The sequence below is a fragment of the Microcaecilia unicolor genome, chromosome 12 (genome assembly GCF_901765095.1).
Source record: "Microcaecilia unicolor chromosome 12, aMicUni1.1, whole genome shotgun sequence".
NCBI classification, from domain to species: Eukaryota; Metazoa; Chordata; class Amphibia; order Gymnophiona; family Siphonopidae; genus Microcaecilia; species Microcaecilia unicolor.
In genome coordinates, this window is record NC_044042.1 from 26549951 (window position 1) to 26573187 (window position 23237).

At 43.7% G+C, this 23237-nt stretch overlaps 1 protein-coding gene across 1 annotated transcript in view; it reads left to right on the forward strand.

Annotated features, from left to right (window-relative positions):
- The window catches only part of ADIPOR1 (adiponectin receptor 1), a 39486-nt gene that overhangs the window by 6038 nt on the left and 10211 nt on the right, over positions 1 to 23237 (forward strand). The window contains exon 2 of the mRNA XM_030221004.1: positions 17459 to 17727. Within this exon, the coding sequence (XP_030076864.1) occupies positions 17581 to 17727 (147 nt within the window). The 5' untranslated portion in view covers positions 17459 to 17580. The remainder of the gene's footprint in view (positions 1 to 17458; positions 17728 to 23237) is intronic.

The following is a 23237-nucleotide window of genomic DNA, read 5'->3' on the forward strand; positions in this document are numbered from 1 at the left end:
TGAGGGAAGAGTTACAGAAAGCTTAGAATCTCAGTGCAAGCACGAGGTTAACTAGCGCTACTACCTAGCGATATTTGCACATTAAATGTGTTTGAGCTAAAACACAGTAAAATCATTCAAAGGATACAATTAACAATGTGTCCGAATTGCACAGTCACTGTGAATGCTCAGAGTGTCTACGCCCAGCTTTAACACAAGCCTTCAGTCGCTTTGGGAAGTTCTTAACAACGTTGTCGATTGGTCCCTGTGTCAGGCTGTCCCAGATCATCTGCAGCGCTTCCTTGAGTTCAGTAATTGTTTGCGTCTTTGGGTGGGGCTTGTAATAGGCTTCCAGCATTGCTCCCCAGACAAAAGTCCATGCTACTATGATGTTATTAACAGTAAGGTAGTACCCTGTTTTTTTTGTGTGTTTGGTTTTTTTTATTTTTTATTTTTTTCAAATCATGGTAGTTTTACAGTGCAAACACTGGATGGTCAAGTTAAAAAGTCTGTAACTTTGCCATGTTTAAAGGTAATCTTCATTCCACTCAGCACATAAATGTAGATCAGTGTTTTCCAAGTCTAATCCTGGAGTACCCCTTGGCAGTCAGGTTTTCAGGATATCCACAATTAATATGCATTAAAGAGATTTGCATATAATGGATGCAGTGTAAGCTCATCTCTTTCATGCATATTGATTGTGGCTTTCCTGAAAACCTGACTGGCAAGAGGTACTCCAGAACTGGACTTGGGAAATGCTGTAAAATTTCACGTTGAAATTCCAAGTAGTTGCTGAGAAAATGGCAAAAAAAACTCTAGGGGGTTAACCTTTTTTTTTTTTTTCTTCAGCCACATAACTTTATGTGCTTACCTTCCTCTTGAAATTATTATTATTATTATTAACATTTGTTTAGCGCTACCAGATGCACGCAGCACTGAACACCTGGCACAGAGAGACAGTCCCTGTTCGATAGAGCTTACAATCTAAAAAATACAGACAGACAAGACAATTAAGGGCGAGGAAAGTACTGGGTGAGAAGGAACAAGGATAGGGGAATTGAGTAGTGGTTAGGAGCCAAAAGCAGTAGTGAAAAGGTAGGTTTTCAGCATAGATTTGAAAACAGGTAGAGATGGAGCTAGGCGTACAGGCTCAGGAAGTTCATTCCAGGCATAAGGTGCCGCGAGGGAAAAGGAACGAAGCCTGGAATTATTTGTCTTAATGCGGTTTTCCTAGACCACAAATTTAAAAAGTAAATTTAAAAATAATGACAGCTGCAAATAGTAGTGACATGCTTTGGGGCATATGTTTTAATAAGTGAAACACTTAAGAAACTGAAGTTAATTAGTTTTTAGCACTGTTCCTTCTGGAGGAGTAGCCTAGTGGTTAGTGCAGTGGACTTTGATCCTGTAGAACTGAGTTCGATTCCCACTGCAGCTCCTTGTGACTCTGGGCAAGTCACTTAGCCCTCCATTGCCCCTGGTACAAAATAAGTACCTGAATATATGTAAACCGCTTTGAATGTAGTTGCAAAAACCTCAGAAAGGCGGTATATCAAGTCTCATTTCCCTTTCCCTCTACTTATACATATATTTTATTTTTGTTACATTTGTACCCCGCACTTTCCCACTCATGGCAGGCTCATTGCGGCTTACATGGGGCAATGGAGGGTTAAGTGGCTTGCCCAGAGTCACAAGGAGCTGCCTGTGCCTGAAGTGGGAATCGAACTCAGTTCTCCAGGACCAAAGTCCACCACCCTAACCACTAGGCCACTCCTCCACTCTCTTATAGTACATATAAATGAAAAAGGACCTTAATCAAGCTCAGAAAAGGGGCAAGCGACACGAAATCCTTTTCTAAATGACTTTTCTAGTCCAGCAGAGGAAGTGGTTAGTGTTTAGCACAGTGAGCTGAGAAGCAGGAAATCCAGAGTTAAAATCCCACTGCTGCTACTGACACTTCTGTGACCTTGGATAAGTCATCTTGGACAGAATTCAGTAAATGGCGCCAGGATGATCTGTGTTAAGCTAGTATTCTGTAAAGGGCAGTTAGGTGTGCAAATGACAATATTCTATAACATGGTGTCTAAATTTTGGAAACGCTCCTGACCCGCCCATGCCTCTCTCGTGGCCATGTCCCTTTAGGAGTTGCACACTATGGAAATTAGGCACACGTGTTATAGAATAGGGCTCAGGGCAAAGCCACGGATAAATCCTAATTACTGCCAATTAGCACCAATAATTGATTATTGCTTGATTAGCTAATTTAGCTTATGCATGGATCTGGCATCCACGCCCAAAATTGAGCACCTAACTTTGTGAAACCTATATAGAATCTGGTGGTTTATCTTCCATTGCCTCTGATATATATACACTTAGATTGTAAATTGTTTGGGACAGGAATATATTGTACCTGAGTATGTCACCAGTTTACAGTGCTATATACAATCAATTGTGCTATTAATCTTATTAAAATTAGAGTAATTAATATGATGATGAAACAGTGACAGCACTAGGCAGATGACATGCAAAGTGATGCATGTAGGAAAGAGGAATCCAAATTATAGCTACACGATGCAAGGTTCCACATTAGGAGTCACCGTCCAGGAAAATGATCTAGGTGTCATTGCTGAAGATAGGGTGACACCCTCTGCTCACTGTGCAGCGGTGTCTAAGAAAACAAATAGAATTTTAGGAATTATTAGGAAAGGAGTGGAAAACAAAACTGACCACACCTCGAATACTGTGTGCAATTCTGGTCACCACATCTCAAAAATAGATATAGTGGAATTAGAAAAGGTACCGAGAAGGGCAACGAAAACGATAAAGAGGATGAAACGACTTCCCTATGAGGAAACGCTGAAGTGACTAGGGCTCTTCAGCTTGCAGAAAAGACGGCTGAGGGGAGATATACAGGTCTTTAAAATACTGAGGCAAGTGAATCGTTTGTTTATCCTTTCTAAAAATACTAGGACTAGGGGCCACGCAATCAAGCTACTAAGTAGTAAATTTAAAACAAATTGGAGAAATTGTTTCTGCACTCAACGTGTAATTAAACTCTGGAATTTGTTGCTGGAGAATGTGGTAAAAACAGTTCCATATCATCAAGCTGATCAATCCATAGACTGGTGGGTTGTGTCCATCTACCAGCAGGTGGAGATAGAGAGCAAACTTTTGCCTCCCTATATGTGGTCATGTGCTGCCGGAAACTCCTCAGTATGTTCTCTATCTCAGCAGGTGGTGGCCTTCCTTCCTGCCCAAGATTGTTTCTCGCTTCCATGTGAATCAGCAGCTCTGTCTCCCTTCCTTTCGTAGGGAGGACTACCCAGAGGAGTACTCTGCTCTTAAATATCTGGATGTGAGACGAGTCATCATCAGATACTTGGAAGTGACCAATGATTTCCGGAAATCGGATCATCTGTTTGTCCTGTTTGCAGGTCCTCATAAGGGTCTGCAGGCTGCTAAGCCTACAGTGGCAAGATGGGTCAAGGAAGCCATTGCAGCGGCTTATGTGGCCGCGGGGAAGGTGCCGCCTATCCAGCTGAAGGCTCACTCCACGAGAGCTCAGGCGGCCTCGATGGCAGAGGCCGGATCCGTCTCCTTGGAAGAGATATGCAAGGCGGCAACTTGGGCTTCGGCTCATACATTCTCCAAGCATTACCGTTTGACTGTGGCTGCACGGGCGGAGGCCCGGTTTGGAGCTTCAGTGTTGAGGTCAGGGATTTCAATGTCCCGCCCTGGGTGAGTACTGCTTCGGTACATCCCACCAGTCTATGGATTGATCAGCTTGATGATATGGAAGGTAAAATTATGTATAATCATACCTGATAATTTTCTTTCCATTAATCATAGCTGATCAATCCATAGCCCCTCCCAGATATCTGTACTGTTTTTATTCTGGTTGCATTTCAGGTTCAAGTTTAGTCTTCAGTTACTTCAGAAAGACTTCGTGTTCAAGTTTTTTCACTTGGATTCTTCAAGAGTTAAGACGAGTTTGTGTTACAGTGAGCTGCTGCATTCCTCTCCCCTCCGTTTTACGGGGCTGGATTGAGACTTAAAATTCTGCTGGCACTCCCTCCCGCTTCGTGCGGCTGTAGGGCAGCTTTGTACCCCTCCCGCTTCGGCGGTGTTAGGGTCAGTCAGCTCCTCCCGCGGTTGCGGTTGCAGGATAAGCCAGATCCCCCCGCATCGGCGGGTGTGGTGTCCCTCCCCCGCTCCGCGGGGATGAGCTGGACGGATTCCCCTCCCCCACTTGTGTGGGGATGAGCTGGGTTAATTCCCCTCCCCCGTTTCGGCGGTGGTGAGCTGGGCAGAGTGTCCCTTCGTGGGTGTAATTCTCTAAGTGCTGAGTCCTGCGGATGGAGCTTTGATATCGACATACTGAGGAGTTTCCGGCAGCACATGACCACATATAGGGAGGCAAAAGTTTGCTCTCTATCTCCACCTGCTGGTAGATGGACACAACCCACCAGTCTATGGATTGATCAGCTATGATTAATGGAAAGAAAATTATCAGGTATGATTATACATAATTTTACCTTAGCTTAGAGGGTTTTAAAAAAGGTTTGGATAATTTCCTAAAAGGAAAGTCCATAAGCCATTATAACTTGGGAAAGTCCATTACTTATTCTAGGATAAGCAGCATAAAATCTGTTTTACTCTTTTGGGGTTTTGCCAGGTACTTTGACCTGGATTGGCCACCGTTGGTAGCCCTCATCAATTAGAAAAACAGTTAAAGATTCCAGGTTTCATTTTCGATGAGAATTTAACACTCTAATATCAAATTGATTCACTAATAATGAAAGCTTTCAACACCTTGAGGAGATTAAGAAGGGTTAGGTTCTTTTTTTTAACCAGTCAGCATGTAGGCTATTGGTACAATCTTTAGTCTTGTCACATCTGGACTACTACAGCGTTCTGTATGTCGGTTTAAACGAGGTTCTTCTCAGAAGACTTCAAACACTACAGAAAACTGCAGCATGCCTAATGTATCGGTCATCCAGGTATGTGTCTACTTTTGAGGAAGCTACACTGGTTTCCCGTAAGATCTCGCATATTGTTTAAACTATGTTCCATGACTTTTCTAATAATTCATGGTTATGCTCCTTTATATTTAGTAAACTTAATCCATCTTTCTGTCAGAAATTCAGCATTAGGTAGTCGGTTACCTATGCTGCTACAATGCCCTAATCCAAGAGGTGTGATTTATAACACTTCGTTCAACGGCACATTCTCTTATCAATCACTCGATTGGTGGAACTCGATGCCATTGAATATTCAGGAAATTTTTCAATACTCTGTATTTTAAAAAAGCGCTAAAAACCTATTGTTATGACTTTCATTAAAAACCTTCCTGATTGTTCTCTATCTGGAAATTTCAAACTGATGTATTTCCAGGAGTTTGTCCTGCCTCTTTAATTTTGTGCATCGCATAGAACTCCTATGGGACATTGCGATATAGAAGCGTAAAATGTAATGTAAAAAGGATACTGGACTTGATGGACCTTTGGTCTGTCCCAGTATGGCAATGCTTATGTTCTTATGGCTTTCTGGGGTGATTATTTTTTTGTAGGAGCCGTATGGAAAATTGCTCCAGAATGCTGTATGACTAACTTTGGTTCATCTGTTGCCTTCCAAACTTCAAGCTCCTTCCTCCCAGCAGCATAAAAACAACCAAAAGTAAGATAGGGCTGACACAGTGACAGTGCACCTACCATGTGGAAGACCTGGGTTCAGTTTTCTCATCAGTTCGGACATTTCCTGGATCAGCTAGGGCAGGTTGTGCTGCAGAGGCAGCGTTTGCAACCCTTGGAGGGAAGAAGTCCTAGCCATTGCTCAACAGTGGCACTTGCTGGTCAGATTCAGGGGCCTTGGCCAAAAGCTGTCAGCGTAGTGGATGGTTTAGTTGGGAGGAGGGAAGGATTTATAAAATTAAGGAAAGCATGGATAGTTGAATAGAAGATCAGTTCCATCTGTTTTGAAAAGTTGCTTGTTTTCAGTTACTCCTTTGCCTTCCCCACCCCACCCTTATTTTTTATTTTTTTAGAGTCAGAGCAGCAGTAAGAAGTAGAAAGCTGATGTACACAGATTTAAAGAATCTACCTTGTGTACAGCAGAACCAAGGGCCTTACATTGATCTACTAGGCTGGCCCAGCTCCAGTATATTGTTCTGGAGCAGAGTGTGTATGGGAAAGAAAGGTGTGTTGTGTAGGGTTTATTTTGAATTTTGTTGCCTGCTAAGGAGGAAAGAGGTAGGTTTTATAGTTCACCCACTGGTATTAGTCACCAGATTTCATGTTGTGCTGTGATGTATCATCATAGGTGCTTTGAGCTTGATTAGCCACACCTGAACAGAGGAAGGGAAGGAAGTTTGGATTTAGCTCATGCGTTTCAGGTAAGAAAAGATTGGGTGTAACTAACAAAAATAGAAGTAATAGCTGGTGTGGCTTAAATTTGCTGTGCAGTGGAAATCTTTAAAGATTTGCTAAGTGTAGGAATTATGCATTTGTGAGCCTGCTTTTCTTGTTCTCTCGTTGACAGAAATCCTTTAAAGCTTGAGGGCTGATTGGCCATTACTGATGTAAATTGGTAGCCATTTGCTGTCAAGCTATTCTGGTAAAATATCATTAAAATCGCACGGTTAAAAAAATAAAACAGTGGGCTATGAAAATCTGAAACCACTGAGTGTACTTTATTTCAGGGTTGCCTAGTGTAGGGCCAACATGAGATTTTTAGCAAAATAAACTTTTACCTAATTAGCTAGCACACATGATTTTGAAACATTGCTGAGCTATTTGGTGGTTATGTAGTCAGGATTTCAGAAGAGATTCACAAAGTTTGTCAGTAGAAATTGTACTGTAAGGGGCTAATGTATTCATTAGTCCATAAACTCATGAATTTCTGAAAAAACTGGAATACCTCTGCTTGACATATATATAGGTCCCAATTCTGTGGGTGTAGAGAGTGAGCATCCCCAAGTATATATATATGATAAACTCATTACATAGTAACATAGTAGATGACGGCAGAAAAAGACCTGCACGGTCCATCCAGTGTGCCCAAGAAGATAAATTCATATGTGCTACTTTTTTATTTGTACTGTCCTCTTCAGGGCACAGACCGTATAAGTCTGGCCAGCCCTATCCCCGCCTCCCAACCACCAACCCCGCCTCCCACCACCAGCTCTGGCACAGACCGTATAAGTCTGCCCAGCACTATCCCTGCCTCCCACCACCGGCTCTGGCACAGACCGTATAAGTCTGCCCAGCACTAGCCCCGCCTCCCAACCACCATGGTACGAAGTGATATATCTTGTTGGGCAGACTAGATGGACCGTACAGGTCTTTATCTGCCGTCTACTACTACTATGTTATTATTTGAAGTGTAAGCTTGTACCAGAGATGGGGGGGGGGGGATTTTATAAGAACAAGGGACATAAGTGGGATTAGATCCTAGGACTGCAGGGTTCTCGGGCAATTACTGTAGCCACCAAAGCAACTGATGTGATAACTGGAGCAGAGGGGAGGGGACACAGCCTTCAACAGTGACACAAGAACAACGCTGGAGTTAGAGCAGTTCGTTCCAAACACCAATGCTCTGAGGCTGCCTTGGTGAGGAAGAGGCGGACTTGGGGCTTTTTAGACCAATCCGTGTGAGAGAGAGCACCAGCACCCTCAGTCAGTTAGGTGTCACTGATGGCTGTTTCTGGCACTGTAGTTATGATTGATGCCTGCCAAGGGGTGTCCTCAGGGCACTTAGGAAAACTCAGTGTTGCGAAGTGTGCTAGCATCAGCTAATGTATTTATTTGGGCTATGAGCACAATGCCAATTGCAGTATTGTCGAGGCAAGGTTGGCAGCATTCCCCATAGAAGGTACAGGAGGCAAGAGTGCTGGGGGAATTGCCTTTGGTAATGTGAAGGGTGTTCATCAGTGTTGACCATCTTGCAGAGTAGACACTAAGGCGGCATTCCAGTGGCACAATTAAGGGCAGTCCATGCTGATACACTGGTGCTGAGATGGCTGTCATGAGAAGAGAGCAGAGCTGGAGCTCTCGGCTGAGTTGGTGCCAAGCATGGCATTATGTCAGAGGACTCGTGGCTGAGAGCCTATTGGAACTGGCTCTCATAGTAGGAGCATTGCTGCTCATGGTGGCCTCCTTGGTGTGGTAAGAAGTGCTGGAAATGGAGCCTGTGAGGAGTTGTGGTGCTCCAAAGAATCTCTTCCAGGGTGGCTGGTCAGGCCTGAAGGATAGAACGATCAGCGCCCAACAGCAAGGACTCTGCAGGCTGATTTTTTTTTTTTTTTTGCATCAGTGCCAGTCTCTTAGAATTATCATTACTCATGAGGAAGCACCTTTGCAGGCATGTTATGCTGAGACCCTGTAGGACACAGCCAGTACCGATGTGAAGGGTGAAGTTCTAGTAGTGGAGGATGCACCGTGTTGAATTCGGTGCTCCACTGTTATTAGGCTGCCTGGAGTCCACAAGTCCTTGGACTACGCAACATGCTCAGCCAGGAGAAGATCCTTCAAGGCGAAGTCATGCCTTTCAGCAGGAGAGAGATGGCTCAAGACAGCAGTTCTGCTTCAGTTCTCAATAGGGTTGTACCCAGGGTGAGCTGCTAAGGAAGATCCCCCACCAGCAAGCATTATTGGAGCGGGGCCTCTTCCAATCTTGAGGTTTAGCGACAGAAAGGTATTTAGGAAAAAAGAAAATAGTACGGAGGATTGGAGAATTTGAAAAGGAAAATGTAGACTAAAGAAGAAATTAGAGGAGAGAAAGATCTGCCTGGCTGGGTGAGTAGAACAGACTGGAGGAAATGGATGGGCACTGTGGTAGGGGATGGGCCTACACATGGTCAGAAAGGCCTTAATCAGTCATTTCTGAGCTCTAGGAGAGCTTATCCATCCATGGTGCTGTCATCAAATTCATCCTGCTTGTCCATGGAGAACAGCGCATAGGCATGGACTGTCCAGAAGAACATTTGCTATTTTACACACACAATTTGAGTGTACATTTCTGATTCACCTAGAATGGTAGGTAGTGGGGACAGGAACCTTTCTAAATAAATAAGTGACTTGAGCTTGTGGAACAACACTTTAATTGTAGTACAGGCTCAAGTAGGTGTTTATAAAATTGCCTTGGGAGGGATACACACTCTGACACAGGTGCTCCCATGGGTGGAGAATGAGTAGAGCAGAAGCAGGATCGGCACTTAAGCAAACATTTTATACAGTACACACACTTCCGCTGATTTCTACAAGTACATTTATGCACAAGCATACTCTTGCCTTGGAGCAGGTGTAATATTGTGCAGGAGTTTTCAGAGACTGTTTTATAAAACCACATTGAAGCAGATGTTTGCCTTTATTAAATTTAAAAAAAAAAGCGTTCAGGGAAACAAGGCCTGGCAACGGGGATAAATGATTTATCGGAAGGAAAGGCTTGTCTGGACTTGCATTGGTTGGTACAAATGCTTAATTAGTTCCGGGACGGGTGTTCTTCATGTAAATATGATATCCCTATGGATTTGCTATTATATGGTACTAGTGATGGTTATTAGTTAAATTCTATTTGCATGTGGTTTTGGCCTTTATTAAGTAGTAATCATGTGTCTATCTCTGCCTATTATAAAATTACCTTCTTAGTGTTGTTAACAGTGATTGCCTCCATTGACAAAATAGTTCATAATTTCCTCACGCTTGGCGTAAAGAATATGTTGCTCAGAAGGGGTTTAATCTGTTTTTCCTTATCCTTGGTGAGATTCCTCTGTGGTATATCTTTTGCATAATCTATTTAAGCTGCTCCTCAGACATCTGTTTTTTGTTGTTGTTTTTTTTTGTTTGTTTTGGTTTTGTTTTGGGGGTTTTTTTTCAAGTTAATACTTCCACTGCTATGAAACATTTATATAGCACTACAAGATGTATGTACCATTTTACAGACACATTTAGGGGTCCTTTTACTAAGGTACGCTGAAAAGTGGCCTGTGCTGGTGTAGATGCTTGTATTGGACGCACGCAGGTTCATTTTTCAGCACACCTGCAAAAAAGGCATTTTGGGGGGGGGGGGGGGGGGGGAATGGACATGCAGCAAAATGAAAATTGGCGCGCATCCATTTTGGGCCTGAGACCTTACTGCTACCCATTGACTTAGCAGTAAGGTCTCATGTGTTAACCGGGCGGTAATCGTCGGCATGTGTACAGTGCCAATTACCAGAAAATTTCCAGAGCGTCTAATGGATGCGCGTACAAAATGAAATTACCGCCCGGGCCACGCAGTAGCCGGGCGGTTGTTCCAAATTGGCGCAGGTTGGGCTCACGTAGGTGCTTTCGTAGCGTAGTAAAAGGGCCCCTGAAGAAGCCGCCTCTGCTCGTTGAAGCTTACAGTCCATTCAGTTGACGGACACTGAGGACAGATGAGCAATAAGAAGGAAACAGATCTTGAAGTGTAGTCAGGTGTTGGACCAGGAGCTCTTTCCTCTCCTCTTCTGTTTCACCCCGTACCAGTACGACAATGACTACCCCGATTACGAAAGATGAGCACCACCATAGGAAACACTCTTCAGTTTGGGCAAGACGCACCAACTGTGGCAGCTGTAGAAATATGGCAACGATAGGGAGAAGCAGGTTAGGAACTGAGGGACTGATGCTCTAAAGTACCACCAACCTGCGGTTAATGCTGGCTTTGTGTCCATCTTGTGCACCGAATGCTCTAATGGTTTCAGTGCAGACAGCATTTAAATCCAAGTTAATGCGGTCATTATCCACCCAGCAGCCATACTTTAAAAAAAAAAAGTTTGTCATGCTTGTTTAGCACAAGAAATTTTTCACCAGGTCTGGAGCAGCTCTAGAATGGTTGATTGAGAGGAGAAGTGTCAAGCAGCACCTCTTCTCTCCCTCCGACCTGACCTCCCTGCCCTGGAATGCTTCCCCTAATAAAAAACAAAAAAATCCTGTTGGTCTAATGCGCCCCCCCCCCCTCCCCTCCTCCCAACCCGACAGTTTTCTGAATCAGCCCTGACCTGACAACCCAAAACCTTCTTTTTTTTTTTTTTAATGCCTTTGTGGTCCAGTGGCCCACCAGGTCCCCCCAGTCACAAATTGTTCCCATGGTTTAGAGGAAATCTCCCCCCCCCCCATACCTATACCTCATAGGGGGCAGGAGCAATGCCCACTTGCTCCTGCTTCTCCTAGTGCCATCTTCACAATGGCAAACCAAACACCTAAATATAATTCCCAACTATTTCCCTGGTAAAAATTATACAATAAATTCCAAAACAAACCAGAGTTACTATCCTATAGAGAATAATGGGAAGACAGACCTCAAAGAATATAAACAAAATGTAAGAAAAAATAATAAAATATTTATAAGTGAAGGAGAGGTTCTCAGAGTGTTAACTCACCCAAGCGAAGCAGTGCTCAAAGGCAAATTCTGCTTCTGAGGGTGGACAAGTTTCTCGATCATTGAACGTCTGTCTCCCAAAGAAAAATTTTTTGAGTATAACATGAGAAAACAAAACCAGTGCTCTCAAATGTATCGTGATGAACCCTTATCGTGATGAACCCTTAACCCAAAGGAAATATCTAAGTTATAAACTCCGAGTTCTCAATGAACCTCATACACACTACTCTCTTTCCTCTACTTGCATATATCACCAGTCCTAGGAATATATGTACTACACTAGGCTCCTCTCTTCTAGTCTGTAAATCTAGGAGTCAGCCTGAAAACACCCTTAAATCTTATTTGTTTTAAACATTATCAGAGCTATTTGTTAATGTGGATATCAAATGTTTTCCTACTTATGCGCCTGTGCGTTCATATTATATCACATGTAGATCTAAATATAAATCTTGGTCTTATCTCCATACAGGCGACTATCCTTAAAGTTTTATCCCATGATTATACACTAATATAATCTCACAATATGTACTCCCAAACTGTGATATTTGCACTCCGAATGTACTAAACATTCTAAATGAACATTACATTATATTACATTACTTAATCAAGTAAAGGCAAAAGGCGCACTTAATACTGCCGGGTGTGTGCACCGCACCCTGCGGATTCAAACGTTTCTCAGCATTTCTCAGTGTCCAAGCTTTTTTTTGCCTGAGTCATAACGAGTTCTACTCTGCAGGGTTTCAAATAATCTTCCTGAGGAACTCGAAATGTTGTATTCTAAAGATTCACAAAAAAAAAAGAAATAAAAGTGCCCCTATTCTTATAGTGCCACAATGGCAGCAGCAGCAACACCCCACCCCACACTGTGCATCCTAGGATCTGCTGGGCGGGACCTACCATGTAAGGGAGTTAACAAGAAAGTTGACATTTTGCTGAGCAACAAGATTACCACTGTGATTTTAATGTGGCATTAATTTGCATGCTCATTACTTTGAGCATGCCATGGCAATTTTTCAGCACTAGTTTCAAGGTAGAATTTCACTCTATTGCGAACTTTTGAGCATCGACCCCTGAAAGTGATATCAAAGATGTGGCATTTTAGGCACACCCTAGATCAAGCATGCATCATAATTTCCAATTCACATTTGAAATTTAACATCTGGTTATTTAAGAACTTAAGAATAGCCATACTGGGTCAGACCAATGGTCCATCTAGCTCAGTATCCTGCTTCCAACAGTGGCCAGTCCCGGTCACAAGTACCTGGCCGAAACCCAATTAGTAGCAACATTCCATGCTACCAATCCCTGGGCAAGAATGGCTTCCCATTTGTCTATCTCAATAACAGACTACAGACTTTTCCTCCAGGAACTTATCCAAACCTTCTTTAAACCAGATACACTAACCGCTGTCACTACATCCTCCAGCAGCAAGTTCCAGAGTTGGAACTATTCTTTGAGTGAGAGAATATTTCCTCCTATTTGTTTTAAGAGTATTTCCATGTAACTTCATTGAGTGTCCCCTAGTCTTTTTACTTTTTCAAAGAGTATAAAATTGATTCACTTCTACTAATTCTACACCACTCAGGATTCTGTAGACCCTGTTCAATTTCAACTGCAGTTCCTTGTGACTCTAAGTAAGTCACTTAACCCTTCATTGCGCCAGGTACAAAATAAGTACCTGTATATAATATGTAAACCACTTTGATATGTATACCACAGAAAGGCGGTATATCAAATCCCGCCCCCTTTCCCTTTCCATTTACAAGCAAGTACAAGTAGAGACACTAGTTGGTTAAAAGCTTGAGATATTCCACCACCCTGAAAGTGTTGACAGAAACAACTTGAGCTAAGGCTAGTTATAAACTGAGATGCCAAGGCTTCAGTAGTGCTGTCGGATTCACTGCAAAGGAGCAGTTAGAGGGCATGATGAAAACGTTAGTGGTCAGGGGATGATATAGAAACACAGAACATAATGGCAGATAAGGACCCTAAGGTCTGCCTAATCTACATCCCATTACAATGCCATAGAGCCCAGTTGATCTCATGCTTACCTCTTTGCCACTAGGGATATTCTGTGCTTTTTCCATACTTTCTTGTATTTTGTTGTTGTGCTTTTATTTATTTATTTACCGCCTTCCCTTTGAGGCCATTCCATGCAATATAGCTTTTGGTTTAGATCTGCACTGTTCTGGTAGGCCTTTCTTTAGGCTGTCTCTAGCCTATCCATATCCTTTTGGAGATATGGCCTCAAGAACTGGACACAGCACTACTGGTGAGATCTCGCCAGTGCTCTGTACAGAAACCGTATTGCCTTTTTAGGTGTATTTCACAAAATCAGGAGTACTTGTTGTGAAGGGTTAGTCAGTCTGTCTATCCATGTACAGACGTAAGAGGCGCACAGAAGCAGGAACAGTGAGCATCGGTAGAGTGAAGGAACCAGTGAAAAAAAGAAGCAGCCAGTGCTGGAGAGAACAAAGGAGACACTAGCAACACAATGAAGTGAAGAGTTGGGGAGGTTCCCACTTTTCACAGGCTGAAAATACAACTGACTACTCAGCACAGAAAAGTAAGCAGCTGGCAAAGTTTCCATTCCTGGATATAACAAAAGAGAGGGAACAAAGTACAAACTAAAGTCCAAACAAAAAAAACAGCACCACGGGCCTTTAAAAATGGAACACAGTTCTTTAATGAATGAGCCTTGACAAAAAGACCCGACACGGGCCGTGTTTCGGTGACTAGCACCTGCGTCAGGGGTCTACATAGAATACAAAACATAGAAATAATATATTTTTAAAAAAAATTTTTAAATATAATGAGTAAAACCAAAGATTAATATTTAGACTCATCAAGCATGCATATATAAGCCTATATAAACACCTAAAGCATTTAATATTTTAACATTACATTTAATATTTTAACATTCTCATATATTATTATATAGTAATTTGAAAATAAATGGATAATTAATCAAAACAAAAATGGTAACTCACCACAGTGATGACGTGGAAAACTTGGGGAATAACTCGAATATATTCCTCTACAATATATTATTCCTTACTTTTGGACAAAAATTTTTTCATATATTAATATTATATGTTTAAAACGCTTATTTTAATTTTTTATAATATAGTTTATAAAAGGTCATATTATATAATACTGGCTATAACTAAATTTCATATTCATAAAAGCTTAAACTAACAGGTCAAAAATAATTTTTTAAAACATTTTAAAATATACAATAAATTTCAAACATTACACTGGTTTATGATATTATCAGTGTAATGTTTGAAATTTATTGTATATTTTAAAATGTTTTAAAAAATTATTTTTGACCTGTTAGTTTAAGCTTTTATGAATATGAAATTTAGTTATAGCCAGTATTATATAATATGACCTTTTTATAAACTATATTATAAAAAATTAAAATAAGCGTTTTAAACATATAATATTAATATATGAAAACTTTTTGGCCAAAAGTAAGGAATAATATATTGTAGAGAAATATATTCGAGTTATTCCCCAAGTTTTCCACGTCATCACTGTGGTGAGTTACCATTTTTGTTTTGATTAATTATCCATTTATTTTCAAATTACTATATAATAATATATGAGAATGTTAAAATATTAAATGTAATGTTAAAATATTAAATGCTTTAGGTGTTTATATAGGCTTATATATGCATGCTTGATGAGTCTAAATATTAATCTTTGGTTTTACTCATTATATTTAAAAAAAAATTTTAAAAATATATTATTTCTATGTTTTGTATTCTATGTAGACCCCTGACGCAGGTGCTAGTCACCGAAACACGGCCCGTGTCGGGTCTTTTTGTCAAGGCTCATTCATTAAAGAACTGTGTTCCATTTTTAAAGGCCCGTGGTGCTGTTTTTTTTGTTTAAAGTTTCCATTCCTTGCATATTGAAGATACCCAAAGGGTTGGAATGTAGAGAAGTGAAGAGCTGGTGAGGGGTGGGAACCTCATTAGTGCAGTAAAGAAGTGGCCAAAGGGAGGGGGGGTGGAGAAGCAGGCAAGAAAAGACAGATTCATGCTATCCCCAAGCTTGCCTACCTACACACAACCCTCCACCTGCAGTCACCCCATCATGCTACCACTTAAACAATTTGAATTCACACCTACATACCGAACCCATCCTTCCAACTTGTTTGACTGCCTATCCCCAGCATCCCTCTGGCTCTGGCCACTGTCTTATCACACTCTTTCAGTATTATGAAGTGTCTCCTGCTCAGTGTACATTGCCTTCTAACACCCTAACCCCCCCCAAAAAAATCACATACTGCTTCCTTGGATTTTTGCCTCCCAGATATGTATCCATGTATTAATGTAAACTGCCTATATTTGCCTTCAAGCTATTCAGGAAAATATCTTTAAATATATTTTAGCACTAGTGCAGCGGGTGGGTGAATTTTGCCCTGCAGGGTGGTGTAACAATCAATTGTGATACACAAGACACAAACTGTATACAAACGCCTAATTTTTGGCTGTATATGCATTTTTTCTTTTCGTTATTGTCATCTGAATATTCTCAAGTACAAGGAATAGGTAAGTATTGGTTTTAATTTTAGACAACCTTTATAAAATTATGGAAAAATATACAAAAATGTTAAGTGCAAATGCGACATGGGTTCAACCTTGTTGAAAGGAGGGGCAGATGTTGATTTTTCAAGGTCATACAGATTATAACCAGGCAAAGGATAATAGAGTTTATCTGGTGGGTAACATAGTAGGTGACAGCAGAAAAAGACCTGCATGGTCCATCCAGTCTGCCCAACAAGATAACTCATATGTGCTAATTTTTGTGTATACCCTATTTTGATTTGTACCTGTGTTCTTCAGGGCACAGACTGTATAAGTCTGCCCCGCCTCCCAACCACCGGCTCTGGCACAGACCGTATAAGTCTGCCCAGCACTATCCCCGCCTCCCACCACCGGCTCTGGCACAGACCGTATAAGTCTGCCCAGCACTATCCCCGCCTCCCACCACTGGCTCTGGCTCAGACCGTTTTAAGTCTGCCCAGCACTATCCCCGCCTCCCACCACTGGCTCTGGCTCAGACCGTATAAGTCTGCCCAGCACTATCCCCGCCTCCCAACCACCAGCCCCGCCTCCCAACCACTGGTTCTGGCACAGACCGTATAAGTCTGCCCAGCACTATCCCTGCCTCCCAACCACCAGTCCCGCCTCCCACCACCGGCTCTGGCACAGACCGTATAAGTCTGCCCAGCACTATCCCCGCCTCCCACCACCGGCTCTGGCACAGACCGTATAAGTCTGCCCAGCACTATCCCTGCCTCCCAACCACCAGTCCCGCCTCCCACCACCGGCTCTGGCACAGACCATATAAGTCTGTCCAGCACTATCCTCACCTCCCAACCACCAGCTCTGGCACAGACCGTATAAGTCTGCCCAGCACTATCCCCGCCTCCCAGCCACCAGCCCCGCCTCCTGATCTTGACTAAGCTCCTGAGGATCCATTCCTTCTGCACAGGATTCCTTTATGCTTATCCCACGCATGTTTGAATTCCATTACCGTTTTCATTTCCACCACCTCCCGTGGGAGAGCATTCCAAGCATCCACTACTCTCTCCGTGAAAAGATACTTCCAAACATTTTTCTTGAGTGGGGTGTGCAGCTTGAATATTTTTCCATTGTGTAATTTCCAGTGTCGTTTCTGAGAATTTATGATTTGGGGGGGGGGGGGCATTTTTTCATTATGGAAACAGTGCACACCGTGAAAGTACACACTCTTCTGATGTGCACTGTTAATGAGACAAAACAATTTCAAAGGTTTTCAAACAAATGCGCATTCCTACTGTTGTGCACATATCCTTATAGGCAAAATTGTGCTCTCTGCCTCCATCTGCTGGCAAGGTAACATAACCTGTATATTGGGACTGGTCTAGCAGAATGATGATGAATTATTTGCATGCTTTATTTAAGTTGTTTTATGTCCTTTTGTCAGTGTATTACGCAGTGTGAGGTTAAAGGGGGAAGTCTTTCAGATGTATGGATAGCATGGAAGTTTCCAGCATTTTCATTTGTCCTTTTATTCCTTCATGTAGCACCTGTGAGATCGTGCGGGGAGTATATGAAACGCTAACAGCTCTCAGTGCCCAGAATCCCTTTGTATGACCCCCGGTCTGACACTCGGGCGGACGCTGCTGGGTTTGTGGGCACTGACCAAATGTCTTCCCGGAAAGGATCAGCAGCTGGCCAAGACAGTGGGCTTTCGAACAACAGCAGAGCGGAGGTAGATGATGTGGAACTAACAGAATTGGGACCCCTGCTACAAGTGAAGCGAGACCATCGAGGAACTGCTGTTACAGCTAGTGTAAGTAACTCCAGTCCACTGCTGCAGTCTGAGGGCTTTTCAACCTATCTGGGGGCATATAGGGTGCCCTCACATATAGGTTGCGTTCCTACTTTGCTTCTCCAGTTATTATGTTCATGTATAGGTCACCCTGTCTATCCACGGGTCCAGCATCTTCCCTTCCCCATTCGGTCACTTTATTTCATACCTTGTCCCGGAACTCCAAACTCTTTCTGAGCCAGCACAGGACGTTCCCATAAAGACTAAAGCTTAGGCATGCTGTTGTGTCCTGCCCTTTGCCTGTCAGGAAATACATCAGGGGAGCTCCAGTGATGAAGTTCCTGTGAGGCTGAGGGCAGGATGCAGCAGGGCACCTGAACGCGGGCCTATACAGAGACGCCCCATGCCAGCACAGATGGAGCTCTGAGACAAGGTATGAGGGAAAGTGGCCACATGGGGAACAGCTGGGGAGACTGTGTCAGCAATCTTTGCCTGTGGGACCGAGGGAAACTCCAAGGAAGATAGTGGGATGGAAGGGAAATGCTGGAACGAGCATGGGTGGTTAGGGAAGGGAAGGAAAATGCTGGTAGACTCTCCCGCATATAGGTTGTGCTCCTCCCCCCCCTCGACTTTTTGACCTTAAAAATGGTCAAACATTTATTATTTATTTGGGTTTTGCTCACATGTTTTTCAGTAGTAGCTCAAGGTGAGTTTCATTCAGGTACACTAGGTAGTTGTAATCTATATGCGAGTATATATGGTCTGTTAATAGGCACCAAACCAGCTTGTGAATATTTCATGGAAATGGAGTTCCCTTAATACTAAATGACATGATGCTTCCCTCATTCCCAAGAATAGATCCAGAAAATACCTCAGACTTAAACCCAGATGCACAAAACTTACCAAGCCAGCAATGTGCTTTTTTCACTGGTTCTAGCCAGTTTAGTGAGCGTGGAGTTCAGCGAGACATGCACAAAGGGATTCTGTGGGCTCTTTTCCTATCATGGTAGCAGCCAACAAGAATTGTATGCAAAGTTTATTTTAATTTTTTTAAATGAGCTGATTACTATTCAAATGTGCATACCGAGCAATGCACAGAAAGGACCGCTCATCTTTAGGATGAAATTTGTATGGGTGGGCAGGAGCTGTCGTTGCTGTCGTTTCACGATGGCTGCTTCTTGGTGGTGCAATCAACTCCTCGTTGCAGGTCTGTGACTATTGTACAATCTTTGTGTCAACAACTTCTGCCCCTAATAGTGCTCTGGCACCCTTGCTTTTTGAGAGGGTCCATCAAGCTTTGGGTAAAACCCGGGAAAATCTCCCTTGTGATACTGGTGCCCGTTTTGACAAGGAGAAGATTTTGATCCAAGACCCGGCAGGCTTCTGCTTTGCTTTACCATAATGCTAAGATCTCTTGTTTATCAAATGCTCTCCCAGGGAGTTAAAGTCCGATGCTTCAGTGCGTCCAAACGTTCCATGTTACAAAGGTACCACAGCTTGGCTATCCATTGAACCAAGGAAGGAGCTAGGCGTTGGTTCCAATGGCGTGGGTGGGGTTGGGGGGTCGATCTGTTTTAATGAAGGGTGGGAGGGGATACTTTTTCAAATTCCAAAAAGAAAAGAAGTATTATATTTTGTCTTTTTGATGGATTTTCCTGACACCGTTGTATTTGCATTGCTGATGCTTTTTGACTGGTTTGAGTTTCTGTGCTTTAGTTTGGTGCTTATTTTACTCTTTTGTGTTTGGATTTTCAATTAACTACAGATTTTTTAAAAAGTTAACCTACTATTTTGTGCAATAACGCACAATATTCGGCACTGACTGGCTAAGTTTAGCGGGCAAATCGGACCACATAAATAGCAGTTCTGTCTTGCCTGCTATTAACTTAACTGGTCAGTGCTGAACCTTCACTTAGCTGGTTAGGTTAGCGCTGGCCAAAAAGACCCAGATAATCAATGCAGGTTACCAGAAACGGCCCACATTGAATATCTGGGGTCAGCCCCATGGAGTTTTATCTCTAGCAATAAAACTCCATGGGGCTGACCCCAGATATTCAATGTGGGCCGTTTCTGGTAACCTGCATTGATTATCTGGGTCTTTTTGGCCAGCGCTAACCTAACCAGCTAAGTGAAGGTTCAGCACTGACCAGTTTGAAGCACTCCTCTGCCAAGCTTCTGATGAAATGGAGCTTAAGAACCCTGTGGTCTGAGAAGCCTTTAATGAACTGAGATCGATTATTTACAGACCTATATACTCATTTGGTCTTTGGCGTGAAGTTTGAAAGCATCTCTTTGACTTAAAGTGCAGAAGAGTGAAAACAACCTGGAGCAAGTTCAAAGGCAATTGTCGCCTTTTGAAATCTCTGTTCTTGCTCTTCCATCTCAGTTAAGAGGTTCATGTTGGACAGATTGTCCTTCATACTAGTTACTTATATTCAACTAGTAAAAAAGGCCCGTTTCTGACACAAATGAAACGGGCGCTAGCAAGGTTTTCCTCGGAGTGTGTATGTTTGGGAGAGTGTATGTGAGAGTGACTGTTTGAGAGTCAGGGTGAAAGTGTGAGTGTGTGAGAGAGAGAGTGAGTCTGGGTGTGAGTGTGTTTGTGAGAGAGTGTGTGTGTGAGAATGAGAGTGTGTGCAAGTGTGTATGTGAGACACAGTGTGAGAGAGAGTGTGTGTGTGTGGGCGAGAGAGAGAGTGTGTGTGAGACACAGATTCTCTGTTTGAGTGAGTGTATGAGACCAAGCGAGTGTGTGAGTGACTGTGTGGCACATAGAGAGTGAATGTGATACAGTGTGAGACAGAGTGTGTGAGAGTGAGAGTCAGAAAGACATTGTATATCAGAGAGAGAGTGTGAGCCGTGCCCTCCCAATCCATGGCCATCTGTCCCCTGGCCCCTCCATTCATCCTTTTCCAGCAATTCCCCTCTCTCCCTGAGCCCTGCCCTCCCAATCAATGCCCATCCATGCTCCTCTGTCCCCTGCCCCCTCCATTCATCCCTTTCCAGCAATTTCCCTCTCTCCCTGAGCCCTGCCCTCCCAATCCATGGCCATCCATGTTTCTCTGTCACCTGCCCCCTCCATTCATCCCTATCCAGCATTTTCCCTCTCTGCCTGAGGCCTGCCCTGCAATCCATATCCATCCATGCCCATCTGTTCCCTCCATTCATCCCTATCCAGCATTTCCCCTCTCCCTGAGTCCTGCCCTTCCAATCCATGCCCATCCATGCTCCTTTGTCACCTGGCCCCTCCATTCATCCCTATCCAGCAATTGCCCTCTCTCCCTGAGGCCTGCCCTGCAATCCATATCCATCCATGCCCATCTGTCCTCTCTATTCATCCCTAGCCAGCAATTTCCCTCTCTCCCTGAGTCCTGCCCTCCCAATCCATGGCCATCCATGCTCCTCTGTCCCCTGCCCCCTCCATTCATCCCTATCCAGCATTTTCCCTCTCTGCCTGAGGCCTGCCCTGCAATCCATATCCATCCATGCCCATCTGTTCCCTCCATTCATCCCTATCCAGCATTTCCCCTCTCCCTGAGTCCTGCCCTTCCAATCCATGCCCATCCATGCTCCTCTGTCCCCTGCCCCCTCCATTCATCCATTTCCAGCAATTCCCCTCTCTCCCTGAGCCCTGCCCTCGCAATCCATGCCCATCCATGCTCCTCTGTCCCCTGCCGCCTCCATTCATCCTTTTCCAGCAAGTCCCCTCTCTCCCTTCCATGACCCCCCCCCCCTCGCATCCATGCTCCTCTCTATCCCATGTCCCAGCCTGGCCCGCCCTCTTCTCCTCCCCCCCTTCGCATCCATGTCCCCCCCCCCCCCTTCGCATCCATGCATCGTTTTGTTTTTTTTTTTCTTCTTTTTCAATTTACCTCCGTGGCGTTTCCGGCAGCGAAGCGTCAGGGAAGGAGGCGGCGCTCCCGACGTCTAGCTTTCCCTTCGCTGTGTTCCGCCTTATTTTGAAGGCGAAGGGAAGGCTAGACGTTGGGAGCGCCGCCTCCTTCCCTGACGTTTCGCTTCCGGATTTGTTTGTTTTGTCACGAGGGCGGGGCAGAGACGGCTGGCTGGCTGGCTTGAAGGGAGGCTTCACACCACGAATCCACGAACCCTTCAGCCTCAGCCTGGGAGTGACGTCAGATGGCTTCATAGAACGTTGTCCTCATTAGAACGTTCACGGTGCGTTTTATTATATTAGATTTTGATGTTCATGTACTTAGGACAATTATAGTGAGTCTATTAGACAAATGAGAACAATACGTATTAGTAATACAATCCAGTAAGCGCAAGATTGATTACAGTGTACAGAATTATAATAGAGCATCCAGAGTAGGAAGGTGTCAATCTGGAACCTATTAAGGATGCTAGGACTAACTGCAATTTTCCCATCACACATTTCTTTTATTATGCCCCTTCATACAATGGATATAGCACAGGCAGCGACAGTATAAGCTTCCAAAACACACTGCTCCACCATAAAACAGGTCCAGCACAGGCAGCAGGAGTGCAAACTGTACATGCACATACAATAGAGAGCAGTACTGCAAGTCACACGCACACAACAGAGCAGGTACGAACCGCACATAACCTTGGCCACCATCGTACACTCAGTCCTTCCCATAAACATACAGGGCAAACATTTTCCTTCAGACTTTTGTCTTTTATGCTTCTTGTACTTAAATACAACAAAAAAAAATATGATAAGGGGGAGGAAGTGACATCACAGGGTGAAATGGCCACATAAACCGTTTGATCCACAGTCCCTGAAGGTAATTTGGCAATCTCTTCTGGTAATCCAACCTGTATTCTGGTGCTGTCTCGGTAGCAAATCAGCCGTTTACTCAGAGAAGAGGTTGTAATGGGTTCCAAGCGCCATACCATCGATCTACAAGAATTCTCCAGTGTGGCAGCTGCACAAGGCCAGCAGGAGGGCCATATTATGGCTATGATGGCCTTATGCTCCTACGCAAAGATGTACGGAGAACTGGCGCCAGCAGGTGCTGTTAACAGTAAATCGGATGAGGCAATGTCTGAACTATGAAAATGGCTCCAGGATATGAAGTCCAACATTAAGGCTATCCCGGATGAGCTCTCAGTACTTGGTACTGAATTGAGAACTAACATTGCTAAGGGCCACCATCTGGAAAAAGCAGAGTGGAGCTGATGAGCATGAGAGGCCCTGATGGGTGTGGAAAAGCAGATGGAGGAGCTCCAGCGGACCAACAAGTAGCTGGTAACAAAAATGGAAGATTTAGAGAACAAGAGCAGGAAATGTAATCTCCGGTTCAGAGGTGTGCCTGAAACTATGGACTATATTGATGTATTCTTGTGGTGCAGAGCATAGTGTTCACCCTCATGTTTGGGGGGGGGGGGGGGGGGAGAAGTTCAGTTTGACTGACTCAGCACAGGGATAATAGAGTGGGCCCACTGGGTACTGGGAGAGCAAGCTAAACTGAAAGACATTATTTCTTAACCTCCGTAGCTATTGTGTGAAAGAGGCAGTGGCTGCTAAGAACTATGAAATTGGGCTTTTT